The sequence below is a fragment of the Haemaphysalis longicornis genome, unplaced genomic scaffold (genome assembly GCF_048455015.1).
Source record: "Haemaphysalis longicornis isolate Haplotype H1 unplaced genomic scaffold, Haemaphysalis longicornis Haplotype H1 scaffold_10, whole genome shotgun sequence".
In the NCBI taxonomy this organism is placed as follows: domain Eukaryota; kingdom Metazoa; phylum Arthropoda; class Arachnida; order Ixodida; family Ixodidae; genus Haemaphysalis; species Haemaphysalis longicornis.
This window is the reverse complement of record NW_027526204.1, coordinates 86,108,216-86,124,282: the sequence shown is the minus strand read 5'-3', so window position 1 is coordinate 86,124,282 and position 16,067 is coordinate 86,108,216. Positions and strand designations below refer to the sequence as shown.

The 16,067-nt window shown below is 46.8% G+C and overlaps 1 protein-coding gene across 4 annotated transcripts in view; it reads left to right on the top strand.

Moving 5' to 3' along the window:
* Positions 1–16,067, top strand: part of LOC144158870 (uncharacterized) — a 72,623-nt gene that overhangs the window by 19,057 nt on the left and 37,499 nt on the right. Inside the window, exon 9 of one of the 4 annotated variants that reach the window (XM_077690040.1) lies at positions 5,138–5,294. The exons of the other annotated variants lie outside the window; for them this stretch is intronic. Coding sequence (XP_077546166.1) covers positions 5,138–5,294 — 157 coding nt within the window. The remainder of the gene's footprint in view (positions 1–5,137; positions 5,295–16,067) is intronic. 4 annotated transcript variants of the gene reach the window in all.

Here is a 16,067-nt window from a genome sequence, read left to right as displayed (position 1 = left end):
GATCTCTCTTTCGCGAACATTACAGTTGTGTGCGTGTGTGTAATCTCTCGACTACTCATTAAGATCACGATATCCACCGTAATCGCGCAATCAACAACCGTGCATTCGCACTTACACACTCTCCCCCTCGGGGAAGTGCGAGGGAATTTTTCTAAAGCATTCCACGAAATCTCTCCGTCTGTAATGCGCACACGACGACCTCCATAGATACACATGGGGTCGTGCAGGGTATTCAATAAAAAATCCTTGGATGTTCATATTTTCGCGCAACACTGCCTCGGAAAGTTCTTTTTTTTTAATGCATTTGTGTACAATTGGGAGCCCGACTCTGGGAGCTGTAAGGTGTATAGCAGTTCGTACTTTGTGAAGTTGCCTTCCTTGCACTGACTGTGTGTATTGCAGTGAAGTTTCTGCATTTGTGTGAGATGGTGAAGCCGACTCTGTAGGCTTCCTGGTGTGTAGCTGTGAAACACGCATTACAAAGACTCTGTAAAGTTTCCTTCTGGGCAATGGTTTTGTGTACTGCAACGATGTCTTATGAGTCATGACAGCCGTCAAATCAGCAAGAAAATCCAGGCGTGATACGTTGGCGTGTACAAACGAAGATGAGCGGCCAGAAAGAATTTCTGATACTTTACCGAATTTCCGACATGGTAGATTTTACAAATTTTATAACTCTCTCTTGGGACGTCTAAACGCGAGAACTTTTGTTTAGTCTTTCTGGCTGGCTGGCTAGCTGGCTGGCTGGCTGGCTGGCTGGCTGGCTGGCTGGCTGGCTGGCTGACAGGCTGGCTGACTGACTGCTTGCCCCCAATTCAACCACCGGTCAAACTAAGGCAGAAGCAACGCTCGAACACGAAGTATATATGCGCAAGACCGTTCCGAACAACCAGAACTGGTGCTAATGCCTTATACAAGCTCACATTGTTCAGCGCGAAGAAAACCTCACGCATATTTGAAGCAAAATATGAGTACATAATTGAGGATACCGGTGGTCTTTTAATTAGAGTGCACGTCGGATTGTTCATTACGACAGCAAGTGAGAACGCGACGCGTTAAAAACAGGGTCGAAGAGAGCCGAGATAAAAGCGAACACTAGAAGTAAGCTCGAGCCGCTACAAGTACCACAGAAACAAAAGGCCTCAAGAGGTGGCGCGCGAGCAGTTCGAACGCGGCAAATTTGAATTGAAATGACCAAATCTGCAATGCACTCATAAAGGGAGGGATGAGACGGGAGGGGTAAGAGTGTGAAGGAAGGAAGAGAGGGCAGAGGGTGTTCCGGGGAAGGGTGGAAGGTGACTTTTATTGTTCAACCACATCACCCCCCCCTCCCCCACAAGCGCTAAAGAGAAAGTACTTAGCATTGCTTAAGATGGAAGTCGAATGCTTGTTTTGCTATTAGGGGTACGGAACTTTTTATGCGCAACTTAGGTTTTCTAATACATTTTGTTCTATCTGACGTGTGGTTCGTACTCATGTAAAAGTTCCGTGAAAGTAGCGCTTGGAACAAAAAAATCCCCCCACCTCCCCGAAGGGGATCGTGCGGAAATGCGAATGCATTGGGTGCACCGAATTCTTCTTTGCGGTATCGTTGCCGCGAGGGATTCGACTTCACCGACTTCCATCGCTACCAAGGCGCCAGTCGGCAAGCAGTCACGGAGAGAGGCGCGCGCTCCCTGCATTTATATGCGCAGCGAGCGGAGAGGGGTACGCGGGGAGGAGAGAGAGACCCGCGCCAGCCCGCGCGCGAGCTCTCTCTCCGCCCAGAGCTCCGCGATGCGAGCGGCCGCACACGCCGAGCGCGCTCCTCCTCTCCACTCACTCTCCGCTACTCCGCCCGAGCTCCGCGATGCGAGCGCCCTCACACGCCGAGCGCGCTCCTCCTCTCCCCTTGCCCTCCGCTACTCCGCACCTGCTCCGGTTGCTAGGCGCACGCCGCTCAACGACGCAAGACAACCGGCGGCTAAGAAATGCATTCACATTTACAAAAAAGTACTTTTTGGCTATCTATCGCCTCATCGGTTGGTGTAATCGTCAGCCACATTCTTGAATGACTGATACCGTCAGAAGTATTATTCTACGATATTCGTACTCATGTAAAAGTAACGTGAAAGTACCATTTGAAACAAAAAAAGCAGTTTTTAGCTATCTATCGCCTTATCGGTTGGTGTAATCATCAGCCACATTCTTGTTGGACTGATACTGTCAGAAGTATTAGTATACAATATGTACGAGATCTCTCCAACGATAACTAAGGAGTTCTGATTCGCTAAAAGAGTTTGCAGAACTGGATATTTTCTTTGGCCCTCGACAAATGAGTTTCATCCGTGGGGTACATGTACTGCCCAATAGTAAGAAATTTACTAACTTGTGAGGTCAGTCCCGTCGTTATAACAATTATCTACGCAGCACGCAACTAACAAAACGAATGAGAAGTTTTTGGATCAGCTGTCACCTCTACATAATGACACTGTTGACACGTAAAATAATAGAAAAGCTGCAGAAGCAATAAAGCTCGGAGAATTTCATTCTTTCGCAGTTTTCCCTCGTTGTTCATCAGCAAACCTTAGTGAAGACGCAGGTATAAAAAATAATTGAATAAAATTGAATAAAAAAAAATGGCAACATCTTCACTCCGTGGATGATGGCGAGGGTGCGGAGTACGGGGACTCGAAATGACATCCAAGTTGCGCCCGGAGTAACATCCGATTTGAGCCCCGACCATCATTCGATTTCAGCCGTGAATTGCACCTTGGTTATTCCCTAAATGAAACTGCAATTCACGGCTCAAATCGAATTTCGCTTGATCTCCGCTTGATGGTGGTGTGCGCACAGATGGACGCGGACGGACATTGGGAGGTCCTAAGGTACCCCGCACCGTTACAGGCGTGGGAGTAAGCCGTTTGACTCTCGGATACTAACTCTCGGTCGTAGCCCAGTGGGTAAAGACGACTGACACTAACTCCGTCTGGTCTACCAGACACAGGCTCGAATCCTGCGGGTGCGTGTGTTATTTTTTGCGATTGTAAATGCTATGCGCACGGACGCGGACTGACATTGTGCGGTCCCAAGATACTCCGCACCTAAAATGAAACCCAGTTACACCCGGTGCGAAATCAGCTGAAACGGCGGGGCTGCGGCTCTCTTGTGTCTGCTCGAACGTCAAAGGGCGCTCGCCTGAGAACTGCAGCGCCGTTGCGGCACAAATTCTGCGTTTCACGCCAAGGAATCGGCAGCTAAACGTCCGTGGTGGGAGGCTCCATCACTTCCCCCTCCCTTAACGGGAGGGGAAGAGAGGAACCTGCCATTTGGAGACCCCTGAGCCCTCTATCGTTGGGTCTGGGAACCGCTTTCTGTGAGGCGTGGCCTCCGCGATCGGCGCGCTGCCGTCAGCTGATCGCGGAGGCCATGTCTGAGGCGGTTCACAGACCCTCCGATAGAGGCCGCCGTCGGGTCTGGAAACCTGCTCCTACCCATGCGTGACGCATGACCTACGTGGGACGAATGAAAAAGCTCTGCCTGCAACAGCTGCGCAGTTAAAATATCAAATTTAGGTTTAACGTGAGAGAGCTACATAAGGCATGCCGTTGTGGAGGGCCATGGACCTATCCACTGAAGAGACCGAGTCCGCCGTGGCATGGAAGCGTTCAGCAGTTCCAAAATGCCTTAGCCAGTGAGCTACAATGGCAGGTTCTTGAGTGCAAAAGTAGAATCAGTCATCGAAATCGAAAAAAAAAAAAGAAATCGGGGAACTGGCGCATGGAAGAAAAAGCTAAAAAGATGCCGCAGCTTAGGTAAGTTAAGCTAACGGTGAGATGAGAAAAGGGCTGCTGCATTGAAATGTGGCGGCGCGCGTGGCAAGGTATATACAGAGTGACAGCTTTGCTCTGGGGATATAAAAAACGCCATTTTCAGGTCAACCTTGTGAGGTTTGTTGATCAATTTCCCCGCCATTGCTTAATCCCTCAACCTCCCAACTATTTCTTAATCGATAGATGTGGATACTAATTTACTTGGCTGTTTTCCCGTGAACATCGGCTAATAATTGGTTGTAAGGGTCTAAAAATGCCGCCACCGGCGCGGCTCCCACCACGCATGCGCCCCGCACAGCGGACCACTTGGATCAAATCATAAACAAGTTTTATAAAGCGACCAGACTGATTAGGACGACCTCAAGGTCACCACCTGAAGACTGCTACCACGTACGTTTAAGAAGAGCGGGGTGCAAGCCTGTTGCGCCTGTCGGGTGAGAGTTCTATGTCGTGATGTGCGCACACCAATGGCGTAGTTGGAAGGCAGCCGCCATTGCGGGTGTTTCTTGATGCGCGCTGCAGGTTTTAATGACGATACTACTTCTTCGGCTGCTCAAACGCGAGAATTTTGTCTGTGTGTATTTATGTACGCCTGTCTGTTCCTAGATTCAGCAGCCCGACCAAAATTAAAAATGAATTCTTGAGCGAGACGCTTATATAGGCAAAACATTTTCAATCTAGTATATCCATACATTGACTCCATATTTGTCGACATTGTTCACTAAAAAGATATTATTAGGCTTATTTGACGTACACTGTCAATACATAACTGGTATTCGTAGCTTTGTAGTGTTCGTCTAATTAAACGTGCACGTGCGTTCAATGTTAGCGATAGCAAATTAAAAAAAAAAAACGCGTTTAAAAACTGTTTATACCATACCATGCACACAGTGCTGTTGCCGGGGCCTCGCGCTGGTGGCTCCGGCGCGTAGTCTCAGCAGTCTCGAAAGAGATTGCGCGGCAGAGCGAACGCGGCAAAATTGAACTCCGGAAATCTCCAATGGGTGGACAGAGAGTGCAGCGGTGAACGGACGAGATAGGAGAGGCAGTTACGTAGCAGGGGGCGGCAAAAACTATCGTCTTTCTACGACATTTGCAGCTACGCGAGCAGATACGCGGCCATTTTTCTCTGTGTGCATGTTGGGCGCAGACAATTGGAGCTGTGAGGCGGGTTGGGATCACACGTGTTGTACAGGGTGTGTGATGAGCATTGGTACGTAAAAGTGCAATCTTGCGAGATGAACGCATCAAGAAGAGATCTGTTCGTCTGCTGTCCTTGAATTGGTGCGAAGGGTTACATTAACTGTGTGCAATTTCTTTTTCAGTGTGTTCTGGAGACGCTGTCAAAACAGGATTTGGTTAAAGTCGCCAAAGGAGTGCTGCGTGACCTGATAGATCTGCTCATGGTGGCCAACATTGGCGGGCCCAATGTGGGGCAGAAAATAACTGGGGCTGTTTCTGGTATAACCGGATCCTTTTCATGTAAGTTTGCGGATTTTCCCTTTTCTATAAAAAGCAGTCCTCCAATTGCGAGGGGCTATATAATTAATTTGTACATAAAACGACGCAACAGCGATCATGGTCTGTTCACTCTTTAGATAGCTACAAAGGTATTGTAGTCTAGAATGGTTAAGGTGCAAAAACCTTCATTTCTGACCTATCTTCTGGCCACAGAAGCAGTTAAGAATGGAAAGATTCGCATTTTATGAATTTCTGCGAATGCGTTTTTGTTTTCCAGGATACATGGCGTACAACGCCTTTTCGCCGTGAAAAAGGCGCTGAAAGTGCAATACAGAAGTCATGCTTTCACCAGTAGCCGCTGCGTTTTTGCTTGCTTGGCCGATACGAACTATTGTTGCTCGTACGCCGATGCCTGCTTTCTCTCTATTCAGCGGCGTAGCTGGGGTCAGAAATTATGTTATTGAGCAACAAAAGATTTGCGTCCTGCGAGCTTTTTGATTAAAAGTATCACTCTTATTTGCCCAGTAGCCAATTCTAACGGGAATGGTATTTTCAGTTACACAATTCAAATGCCCCTGGCACACTGGCGCGGGTTGTTTAAGGGGCCAAGTGCCGGTTCGAGGCCATGTATTATTAATTTGTCTGCTACTTATTATTCATTTTATCTGTAACCCAGCGCAGCGCTACATTTTTACGTAACAAAACGTTGACCTTAGGCAAACGTTACACAATAACGTCGTTCCCAGCTTGAAAAAACTGCTTCCAATTTGTTTTCCTTCAAGATGTGTAAAAGAGTGAAACAAAATGATGAACGATGAAGCTACCAATCGTTGGCTTCACTCAAGCTCATCCCATTCGAAAGAAAAACAATCTGCACAAATTCAGAGAATTGTCTACTAAGGCGTAGCATTCTTACGACGCTTGTCTAGAGTTCCAGTTCTCAACAGTCAATTTTTTTTGTTCTTCTTCGTTCTGTCCGACCAATTATCTCAATTTGCGCTATTATAATGATTACAGGTGTAGCATCCGCCAAATCTGGAATTTTGTGGAAATTCACGGCGTTAAGCGGTTCGCCGTTTTCGCTTTTTTCCCCTATTTTTCTTATGTTTTGGCTTTCCAAAATTCTATCGAACTAATTGTCTCCCTTCACGACATTATAACAATTAAAGGTTGAACTTCCGCGAAATTTGAATTTTTGTGCCAATGCTACACGGCTCACCATTTTTACTACTTTTTTACATTTTTTAAAATTTTTTAGCTTTTCGAGATTACTGCCAATCAATTATATTCATTTACGCTATTATATGAATTAAAGGTGGAAATTCAGCGAATCTGCATTTTTGTGTAAATTGAGGGCGTTCCACGGTCTTGGCTGCGGGGTTACTCAGCATAGAATTTAAAAAGTGCATTAAAAAGTGCATGCATTTTTTTTGTTTTTGGTGTGCAAAATGCACACAGTTGCTTTTTTTTCGCTTGGCCATGAAACCTTTCTGTTCATTGCCTACGTAGATTAAAGGGACCCTGCAACACTTTCTTCAACTTCTTGTGTAATCTTAAATGCTCGCAGAACATAGCCACCCAACACTTTCAGTGCTTAGATTAATGGGTCGCAAAGTACCTCAACCAAAAATTACTGCTCTATGCCCATCAGATAACTTGTAAGCTCGCTCAAAAGATTTTTCTCTCTTTCCCGGTCTTGACGTTCTTCGACGGATCGAATTACGCCACTAAGGACATGAAGCACCTGTTGGCCATTTTCTCTTCAGTTGCAGCAATGAAAGTTTTTCGATAGCAACTTTAAAAAAGCCACAAAAAAAAAAGCAAAAATGGAAGGCATATCTGATGCGGCGAGCAAACACGTATTGCAACACCGGGCTGGCGATAACTATAGCTTTCGCAGTGGTTCTAGAGCGAGGGAAAGAGTGAAAGCGCTTATCGAAAGTGTTGCAGGTTCCCTTTAAAGATACTGCAACATTTCCGATAAACTCTTCCACTCCTTCCTTGGCGTCTGGAAGCACTGCAAAAGCTTGAGTTATCGCCAGCATGGTGTTGCAATACGTGATTTGCTCGTCACAGCGCATACACCTTCTCAAAGTGTCTATCGAATGCGTTCATTGCTCCAGCTTAAGGAAAGCCGGCCAATAGCCGCTACACCACTCTAACGACGAAATTCCAGTGGTCGAAGAACGCCAAGACTGGGAAAGAGAGAAAAATCTTTTGAGAAAATTTCTCTGATGGGCATTTAGCGGTACTTTGTAGCTTTGGTACTTTGTGATTCCGAATTTTAAGTACTTGATGTGTTGGTTGAACAGTTTCTTAAAGCATGTAAGAGTTAGAAAAAGAAGTTGGGAAAGTGTTGCAGGGTTCCTTTAAGTCTCCCAAAGGAAACAAGCGCAACACGGATTGTAGGTGGGCCAGTTGGTACATAACTGAGTTGCAAAGAGCGCAGGAACAGGACGATAGGAGAATCACACATTGTCATTCCTAGATTACGATGTCACGGGTCTTCTGTATTTTATTATTTATTGCCTGTTCGCGATAATAAACATCAGTTGGTAGTCGGCGCAGTGTTTGTGTGACTCTCATATCGGCCTGCTCACGCGCTGTTTGTAACTCAGGAAACAAGCGTCTTGGATTAGGGAACAAACTAGGTGTAAAGGCATCACAGCTAAAATTAAGTGGAAGAAATGGAGTTGGGCTAAGCGTGTGACGCGGAGATCCGACAACTGATGGTCAACGAAGTTTAAAGAAGCAGGCTACCGGGAGACGGGGCTAAAAGAAGGGCAAGACAATTAACCCGATAGATGAGTGAAATGCGAAAATCCTGTGGCAAGAAGTGACTCCGGCATTGAAAGAGAGGAGAATTTGGGCAGGCCTCCACTACCGGTAGGGCTCCCTCCCGTAGTGGACATAAGTAGGCTGCTGATGATAATGGCGCTGATGGTGATTATGAATTGACGTCGGTTTTTTACTGCCCTCCTAATATTTATTTCTATTTCCGCGCTTTCTTTTCATTCAGGTTAACCGCCAGCGGACTTATTCGGAAGGATTACCAACCCGAGAGAAAAGATCGCTTTGTGTAACCAAGAGTGTGACTTACCACTGCATAGTCAAGGAAGCGTGCATTCAGAACGTCAACACCATGAACCGCTTTTTTCTCATATCTAATAAATTTGTTGCAATGTGATTTTTACGCACTTTTAGATACCTTGAAAGACGGCTTGAAAGTTGCCGTCAGGGCATTAGGCTTTGATTAGCATTGCAATATTTTTACACAACAAGCATTCCAATCAGGCGTTATGTACACAGCTATGTAAAACGCACTACCCTCCCCAGCAGCTCCATAGTCTGTTACCATTAAAACGTTGAAAGGGGCCACGAAGACAGCGTCATTTAACTTGAAAGAACTAGCCTTTGCTAATTCACTACACTTAATTATAGCCCTGAAAGAGTACTTTGTCCAAAATAATACAAGCAATATTGACGAGGAGTAAACTTCAATGACTAGGATTTCTTTTAGTCCCCGATGAGTGGTTTTGTGGTTCCAGGAAACTATGGTCCTGAGGTACTTGCCCTGCCCGGGTTAACAGCCTGTGTTCGTAGTAGGGGTATAGTCAATAAGGGTACATAGTAGCGGTACATAGTCAATAAGGGGTGCATAGTACATAATAAGGGTACATAGTAGGGTTCATAGTTGGGGTATAGTCAGTAAGGGTGCGTAGTAGGGGTACATGTCAGTAAGCCTCCCATTGGTCTCCGGCTAAGGGTTGGTACTCAGGAGTTTTAACAGCGGAGCTATGGGAGGTCGAGCCTTTTCGCAAGTCTGCTGATTGTCGTCCGTCACGCAAGGGTTGGAGGAGGTTTTCAGACCCTCCGGCGACCCCCGAGGAACCGGTTCCCAGACCCAAGGATAGAGGGCGCAGTGGTCTCGCAAGGGCAGGTACCTCTCCTTCCCGCCAGGGAAGAGAGAGGAAAGAAAGCCTTCTAGCGCTGATGTCTAGCTGCGGATTCTTTTGCGCGAACCGTAGAATTTGCGCAGTGACGGCGCTGCCGTTCTCGGGCGAGCACCCATCCACGTGTTGGAGCCGACACAAGGAAACCACAGTTTCGCTGTTTCGACAGACATCACACTGGGTGGGAGTGGCGTCAAGTTAATTTTTGTTTTCTAGTACCACATAGTATAGAGAGTTATCGAGGTCCGCGCAGGGTGTGTTCTCGGATATATAGCAGAGTTCAGTATATTTATAGTTTCTGTTTGCAATCTGCTTCTTCCCTTCAGTTGCTCTCAGTACTAGGACATTTTCGCGTCTTCATTGTAGTGATCTAATATAAACGCATATTTTCGTGGGGTGATAAATTTGCCTTCGGGGTGGTTGTAATACCAGGTGCACATGTCTCCAGCCATGGCGTATGCCTTGAGGTTTGTGCCCTGGTTTACACAGTGAGAGTTTGTGCCCCGGCTTACACAGTATGCAGATGTCTGGTATGGCCTTGTTTTGTCGCATCTTTGGAAATCTCCCACAGGCCCTTTCAGTTTCAGTTTCAGTATCAGTTTTTTATTCGCAACAAAATATACAGCGTGGGAAAAAATATTATACAGAAAGGGGTCCCAGAGCTTAGAATGTAATGGCACCCCTTGTCATTTGACGAGTAGAAAACAAAATTCTCAGCAGTAGCGTAAGCTACGAGCTGTGTTATTCTGAGGACGCAGTGAAGTAATCCAACATAAATTATACAAATAAATAACAGAAAAAGCCACAGGAAAATATTTGATACAATAGTACGCGGTAACGCCACGTTTAATTCACATAAAAATGGCAAAACAGTGGGAATGAAGTGGGAAAGCATTTCAATACAAAACATAATGCATACACTCATGTAAATGAATGTCTAGGATTCTAACACTTCGAAATGTACAGACAGGAAGTTAAATGGCGTATGATTGTTGAGATATGTATGATCGCAGTAATGTTTTGAAACGTGGAAGCGATACCATAATTTTTAAGATGGGGCCTAAGACTTTGTAAGCTTTACGCTCCGTTAGACGTGGTGACTGCCACGGCTATCGCAGTTCCTTCCGCTCCGGTAACGTCTCGAGCGTGCAGTGTTGCTTCCGTTGCCCGCTCCTCTTCGTCGTCAGTTACTCTTACTACGTAGTAGTCCTTTCTCATGTATGTTGCCGCATCGGCGAATCCGATGCCGTGCCTGCTAAGGACACAGTAAACCTTTGTGGAGAGAGCGTAACAAATGAATGAAACTGTCGAAGGAATTGGTAAGAGCACATTATGAAGGCTCATAACGAGTACACATACACAAACGCAGTGTGACAGCCTGACCCCCGTCGCCCAAGTCCCCCCTCAATACTGCTATTTTTATGACGGACCGACTTCCATTGTCCACGCAGCAGCTACCGAAATCACCGTTACGTGTACTGCCCTATGGTACATGGACCTGCCAAGTTCGTCGAATTCTCTCTCTCTCTCTCTCTCTCTCTCTCTCTCTCTCTATTTCAGTGGGCGTTCTAGATAAACCTTCTGTATTTATCATCCAAATCAATATCAGAAAGAATCGCGCTACCGAATTTAATAGAGCTATGAATACCCGAAGTTCCTCACATCAAATCCTCGTGTGGGCCATAGTCAAACACTCTTTTTTCTACCACACACATGAAACGCTAATTTGCAAACACCATTTTTTCACTGTGACCCCCAACCCGAACACATCCATTGCAGGCAGGTTGCCGAACCCGACAACTACAGGGGCTCATCAGGGTTACAGATCCTCAATCCCGCATCCACAGCGGACGGTACCGAAAGTGCGGCGTTCGGACTGGCGCATCTGTATACCTGCCGCGTATTAGAGACGCGCAACAACAAGGCCAGGCATTGACCCCGGAGGTGTCACCCACAGAGAGACCGCGTCGTGTCTCTCGGTCAACTAACGCAACGGGAAGTCGAACGGCACAAGCGACACCGAAAGCACGGCGCCCCGCCGCCAGAGCAGGCTGGACGAGGGGAAAAGGTCGGTGACGTGAAAACCGCACCCACCACGTTTCTGCATCCCGTGTCAATCGCACCACCGCCGATGAACCGAAGACGAGTAAAACAAACACTCCTGCCCCACCCGCTTCCTATCCGAGTTGTCGCTACTCTCCCTGCTCGAGGTATTTTTTGTTCTCTCCAGGACTGCGTCAACAACACCTATGCCAAAAGGCCCGAGTGTTGCGCCGGGATTGGACTAGGAAAACGGGATGGAAAGAAACATTTGACCCAACTTCAAGCTACAGACAGAAACTTGGAGTTGTTGCCGAAGCTAAGAGAATGTCAGCAGGAGAGGGGATGCTACATGCAGGGCTTTTGAATATGTTGTTCGATTCAACACGCACAGTAGGAGTCGAAAGCCATGTGTACGTATGTGTGCCGAACCCACACGTCAGTCACGGCTGGAGTGATCCGAGAGAACGCATCGGTCACGCATGAAGATCGCTGCACGCGGAACAGCGATGAGAAGCGTTACGCGGGGTAACGCGGCGCGCGGGAAACATAAATTCGTCGCGTCGTCCCCACTTTGACGAGTCGAGCCGTAAATAACCTACTCCTTTCCAATTTGTGTTTGTTTGTACCCGAACTTCTCAGATCCGGGTCGACAAAAAAAATGAAAGCAGCTCCCGGGTATTTTCCTCTTTCGAAAGCTGTTATTTTTGGCCGGTTTCTGGCAGTCGAAAACACTTCATGGCATTTGCTGCTTAAAAAAAAATTTGCTCGAATTCACACTGTGGAGGTCGTTGGAAAGCAAAGCTTTAAACGACACCCACAGCAATTTCCCATGCCACGTCACTTGAATTCACACACGTGGCTCTACAAAGAGTGAAACGACAGATTCTGCCAGCTGTTACTTAGAATTCATGGGGACGGCGTCCCGAACGCAGCAGCGTCGGCCACGGCCGGGCTAGAGCGGTGGACCCTCGCCGCCGTATCCCGTCCGTGCGTCAGCAAAAAGAAAATGGAGAGGAGCGTCTTTCGAAGGGTGAGACCGCAGAACCTAGCCATCCTGATGTGCTAGCTTGGGGCTACACCAGCGCGCGACACAAGCGTAGACACCGAAACAATTCGGCCTGTGAGCTTAGTGATTCCCATTTATACCGATTTGAACTAGTTAGTTCTGTAAGTTTGAGAATTGCGAGAAAGGTGAGGGAACTTTTATAATCGCTATTTATCAATACCAGTTGCTCCTTCCTCTATTGTGTTGCGGACGCATATCCCTGTTTTTATTCCGGCGCTGCATCAGAAAAGGTTAAAAAACATTATTCTCATAATGTTGTATATTCGAAAAGTTTCAGGACGGCAGTATAGTGTACGATTTCATTTCAGTCACGTTTACGAGCACTTGATAAATAATCTTCCCATCCCGCACCTCTCGATTATGTGAAAATCGCCTGTGAAAAACCCCTAAGTCTCTTTCCGATCAACAAAGCGTCGGGACAGAGCACATGTTGTGTCTTCCGCTTCCGAACGCGTGGGTGCTGGCTCAATACTTATATTTACAAGTGTTTAATTTTTCACATACAGTGAGCCCTCGTTATAACGAACTTTTCGGGAGAGAAAACAGCCTTCGTTATAAGCGATACTTCGTTAAAATGGAGGTTATTTGCTCTTTAGGCACTGCAATAAGGGACCACGAGAAACTTGAAATAAAGTAAGATTACAATAAAGTGGTTCAGTTACAACGGCGATTTGTTCATGTACCAAACAATGTCTCCATGCACTCACACGCGCACAAAAAGAAAACTAGAATACGGGCTCGGCATTTTATGCTTAAAAGAATTTAATATCCCTACCTAAGGAAACTTGGGAGAAGCTCGAAAGCTAAAGGTGCGTACAACCTGCGCTGAAAGTGCGTCGAATCGATCATCAGGCCTTAAAAGACTTCAAATTTTCGCGCACTTAGGAAACGCATCTACAAACGATGTAAATGTATACCCGTACGTGGTTTATGAGACACAGGTGTACTGTTGTACTCCTTCGTCATGATCGATGCGTGCATTCTCTTATCTAGAGCCGTTCTTTTTTCACGATTTTCAAATAACCGATTTGACGCAATGATATCTCGGTTTCATGCATGCGCCGAGTGTTCAGAGATCTTATCAGAGGTTTTCGGTTGATCAACCGGTGTATGAGGAAATGTACAAAGTAGTTTTTTTGACAGTACAACATCGGTCCCACTAGGAAAGCTGTAGCTTCAAAAACACACACTAGGTTCCCACTAGAAGCAAACGCGAAAATACCGGTTTGTTGTGACGATTTCCGTCCAACGTAAGGCCGACCATTTCAGCAACTGTCCTCCGTGTTAGTTCCCCGTGAAGAAACCGCTAATTAAACTCAGAGGCTGCAGGAAGTGACGCTCACACACGAGTCACACAAAGTATAGGGTCGTATGGAAATGTCCCCGGGCGCGACTGCCGACGTCGATGCCGCATTTCAACACGGTGGGGCCGTGACGAAGACGGATAATCTCTTCGCCCCAACGAAACCTTGAAACTGCCGAGTAAGTTGTCCCGACTGCTAAGGCCGTTTTTTCCAGTCGGTTATACCCTGCGAGTGTTGTTTCGCCAGCGACAGTATATTAGTTTCATGGCTCGCGGATGTAGTCACCCCATCTTGGCAATGACTTCGAACAACTCTTTTCGAAGCTGTCGATGGAGCTGGAAATTTTTCGAGACAAGTGAGGTCCCGGAAGGCCTCCCGAGCTCTAACAATGACACAAACACCGCGGTTGCGTGTAATTCAATAATTTCGCTTTGAAAGACAGCTTAACGGCCTCTTTTTTTCAAGAAAAGGACGAACTAAGATGAAGCTACCCAGACGTCGTACTCTGAGTCCGTGCGTAAAAGTTGTCGGAGGAACCACGTTGGGCGCCAATTGCGATGGGTTTAGGAAAGAAACGCATCTCACGGTGCATGTCCCTCTTCAAAGCGCAGCAAGGATACGCGTGGTTCTCCACAATGTAACATTACAAGGCCGCTCAAAGTGTTATTCCACACTGTCCCGTGTTATTCGCCCCCGAATATGTGAATGTAGTGCCTAACACGAGGCAATATCTGGTATGAATAGCTTAGACCTCTTAGGTATTGTTTACTTCTCATTACACGAAAAAGCACCGCATGGAGCATACCGATGATCCAAGGGCTTAAATTGTAAAACGCTTTGCCCGCCGCTTATGAACACTGCACTTTTTCATAGAGAGGCGCACTGCCTGTTTTGCCCTTAGATTTTTGCCTTTCATTTTAGTACTTGTTCGCCAAGAACGGTTTCGCAATGTTCTTTTGTGCGTACACGAACAAATCCGTTTGTCGAGCCCTTGAAATAATTAAAGGCTTTACAGGCTGAATCGTATGCCCACAAAAAAAACCCCGGGTCATCTCCACTAACGCAAAACCTGTTGAGGGGCGAAGCATGCAGTATATAATTGTATTCTTGGCGCCTTGGCGTTTTTTCCAACGGATATGAAACCGTTGGGGGTACAGGTGTACTGCTTTTCTGTAAGAGTCTCTTTTCTTTGAAGCGAGACGTAAACGAGTGTTTCAGTGTTTTTTTAGTGCGCGTTACGTTCTAGCGTGAGTCGTAAACCAGTTTACCGGTGTTTTAGTACCGTGACTACATGAGGCGAACGACAATTACGACGACGGCGACGACAGGAGATGCCAAAAGCAGCAGCCCTTAAGGGGCTTCGCCCCTAAAATGGCCGCCATCTTGCCCTGCGAAAGTGGATGTCCAGCGAACCTGTTGTAAACCACTACACACGCTGATGTAGGAAGGGATAAAATGTTCCTCGTCGTCTCTGTGGGCTCGGCTCACTGCGCTCAGCTTTTCTGGTGGAAAAGTCTGACACATGTGCTCGCCCTCGAATGACGTCAACCCCCCGCTTCCCGAGTTGTTGTAAACCTAGTCTTCACCAGGAACACATAGGGAGGGGTCTCATTGTTAACAGGTGCCTTATCATCTACCGTGCGGTTTCTATGCTTGCTCTCTGGTTTTTTTGACGAATACTTGAATCCGTGTTGTATGCCTGATTGCAAAGAAAGATAGCGCTGGGCTTCTCCGGCGGCAAATGCTGGGCCCTGCCAATTCTGACGCATGCGCTCGCCGTCTTGGGTGAGATCCTGCCTGGGTTTTTTGTTTACGACACAAAATTTTCCGACCAAAGAGAGACTAACAGCTTCGTTGTAAAAAAAGCATCCTAGTAGAAGGCGACCTGTTCGTGTTCATTCATCACCATCACCTTTACCACCGCCTTCATAGTCACCTTTTTGTTATCACCCCAAAATAAACGTACCTGCTTCAGCGGCTCACTGGGTCCACACCGGATTCGGAACAGCAGGCCTCATCGGTTTTCGGCGCTTTCCATTGTGCAGCACCGAAAGGGAGCTTTCTTCCGGTGTGATGAACTTCGCAATGTATTTTATGGTCACCAAACTTGCCAGCGAAAAACATGCAGCTGGAGCCCAACGCATACCAGCTCATATTTGTTAGAAAAAATACATACCGAATTCGAATTTCGTAATAGCCCTTCCGGCCTTGGCGGTGTGAGTTGACGTCATCACATACAAGTTCCTCTAGCGCACAGACAACGAAACGAAAACTGCTAGTTTACCGCGAAATTGTTCTTCGATGATGCCTTTTGCCAGAGACCTCTTGGTCGTTGCTTTCTAGCGTAGCTGCACGCTACAAAGGAGGCGAAGCTCCAGTGAAGACAAAAGTACGACATTGAGGCTAAAAAACAGACGTCCTAGTTTAA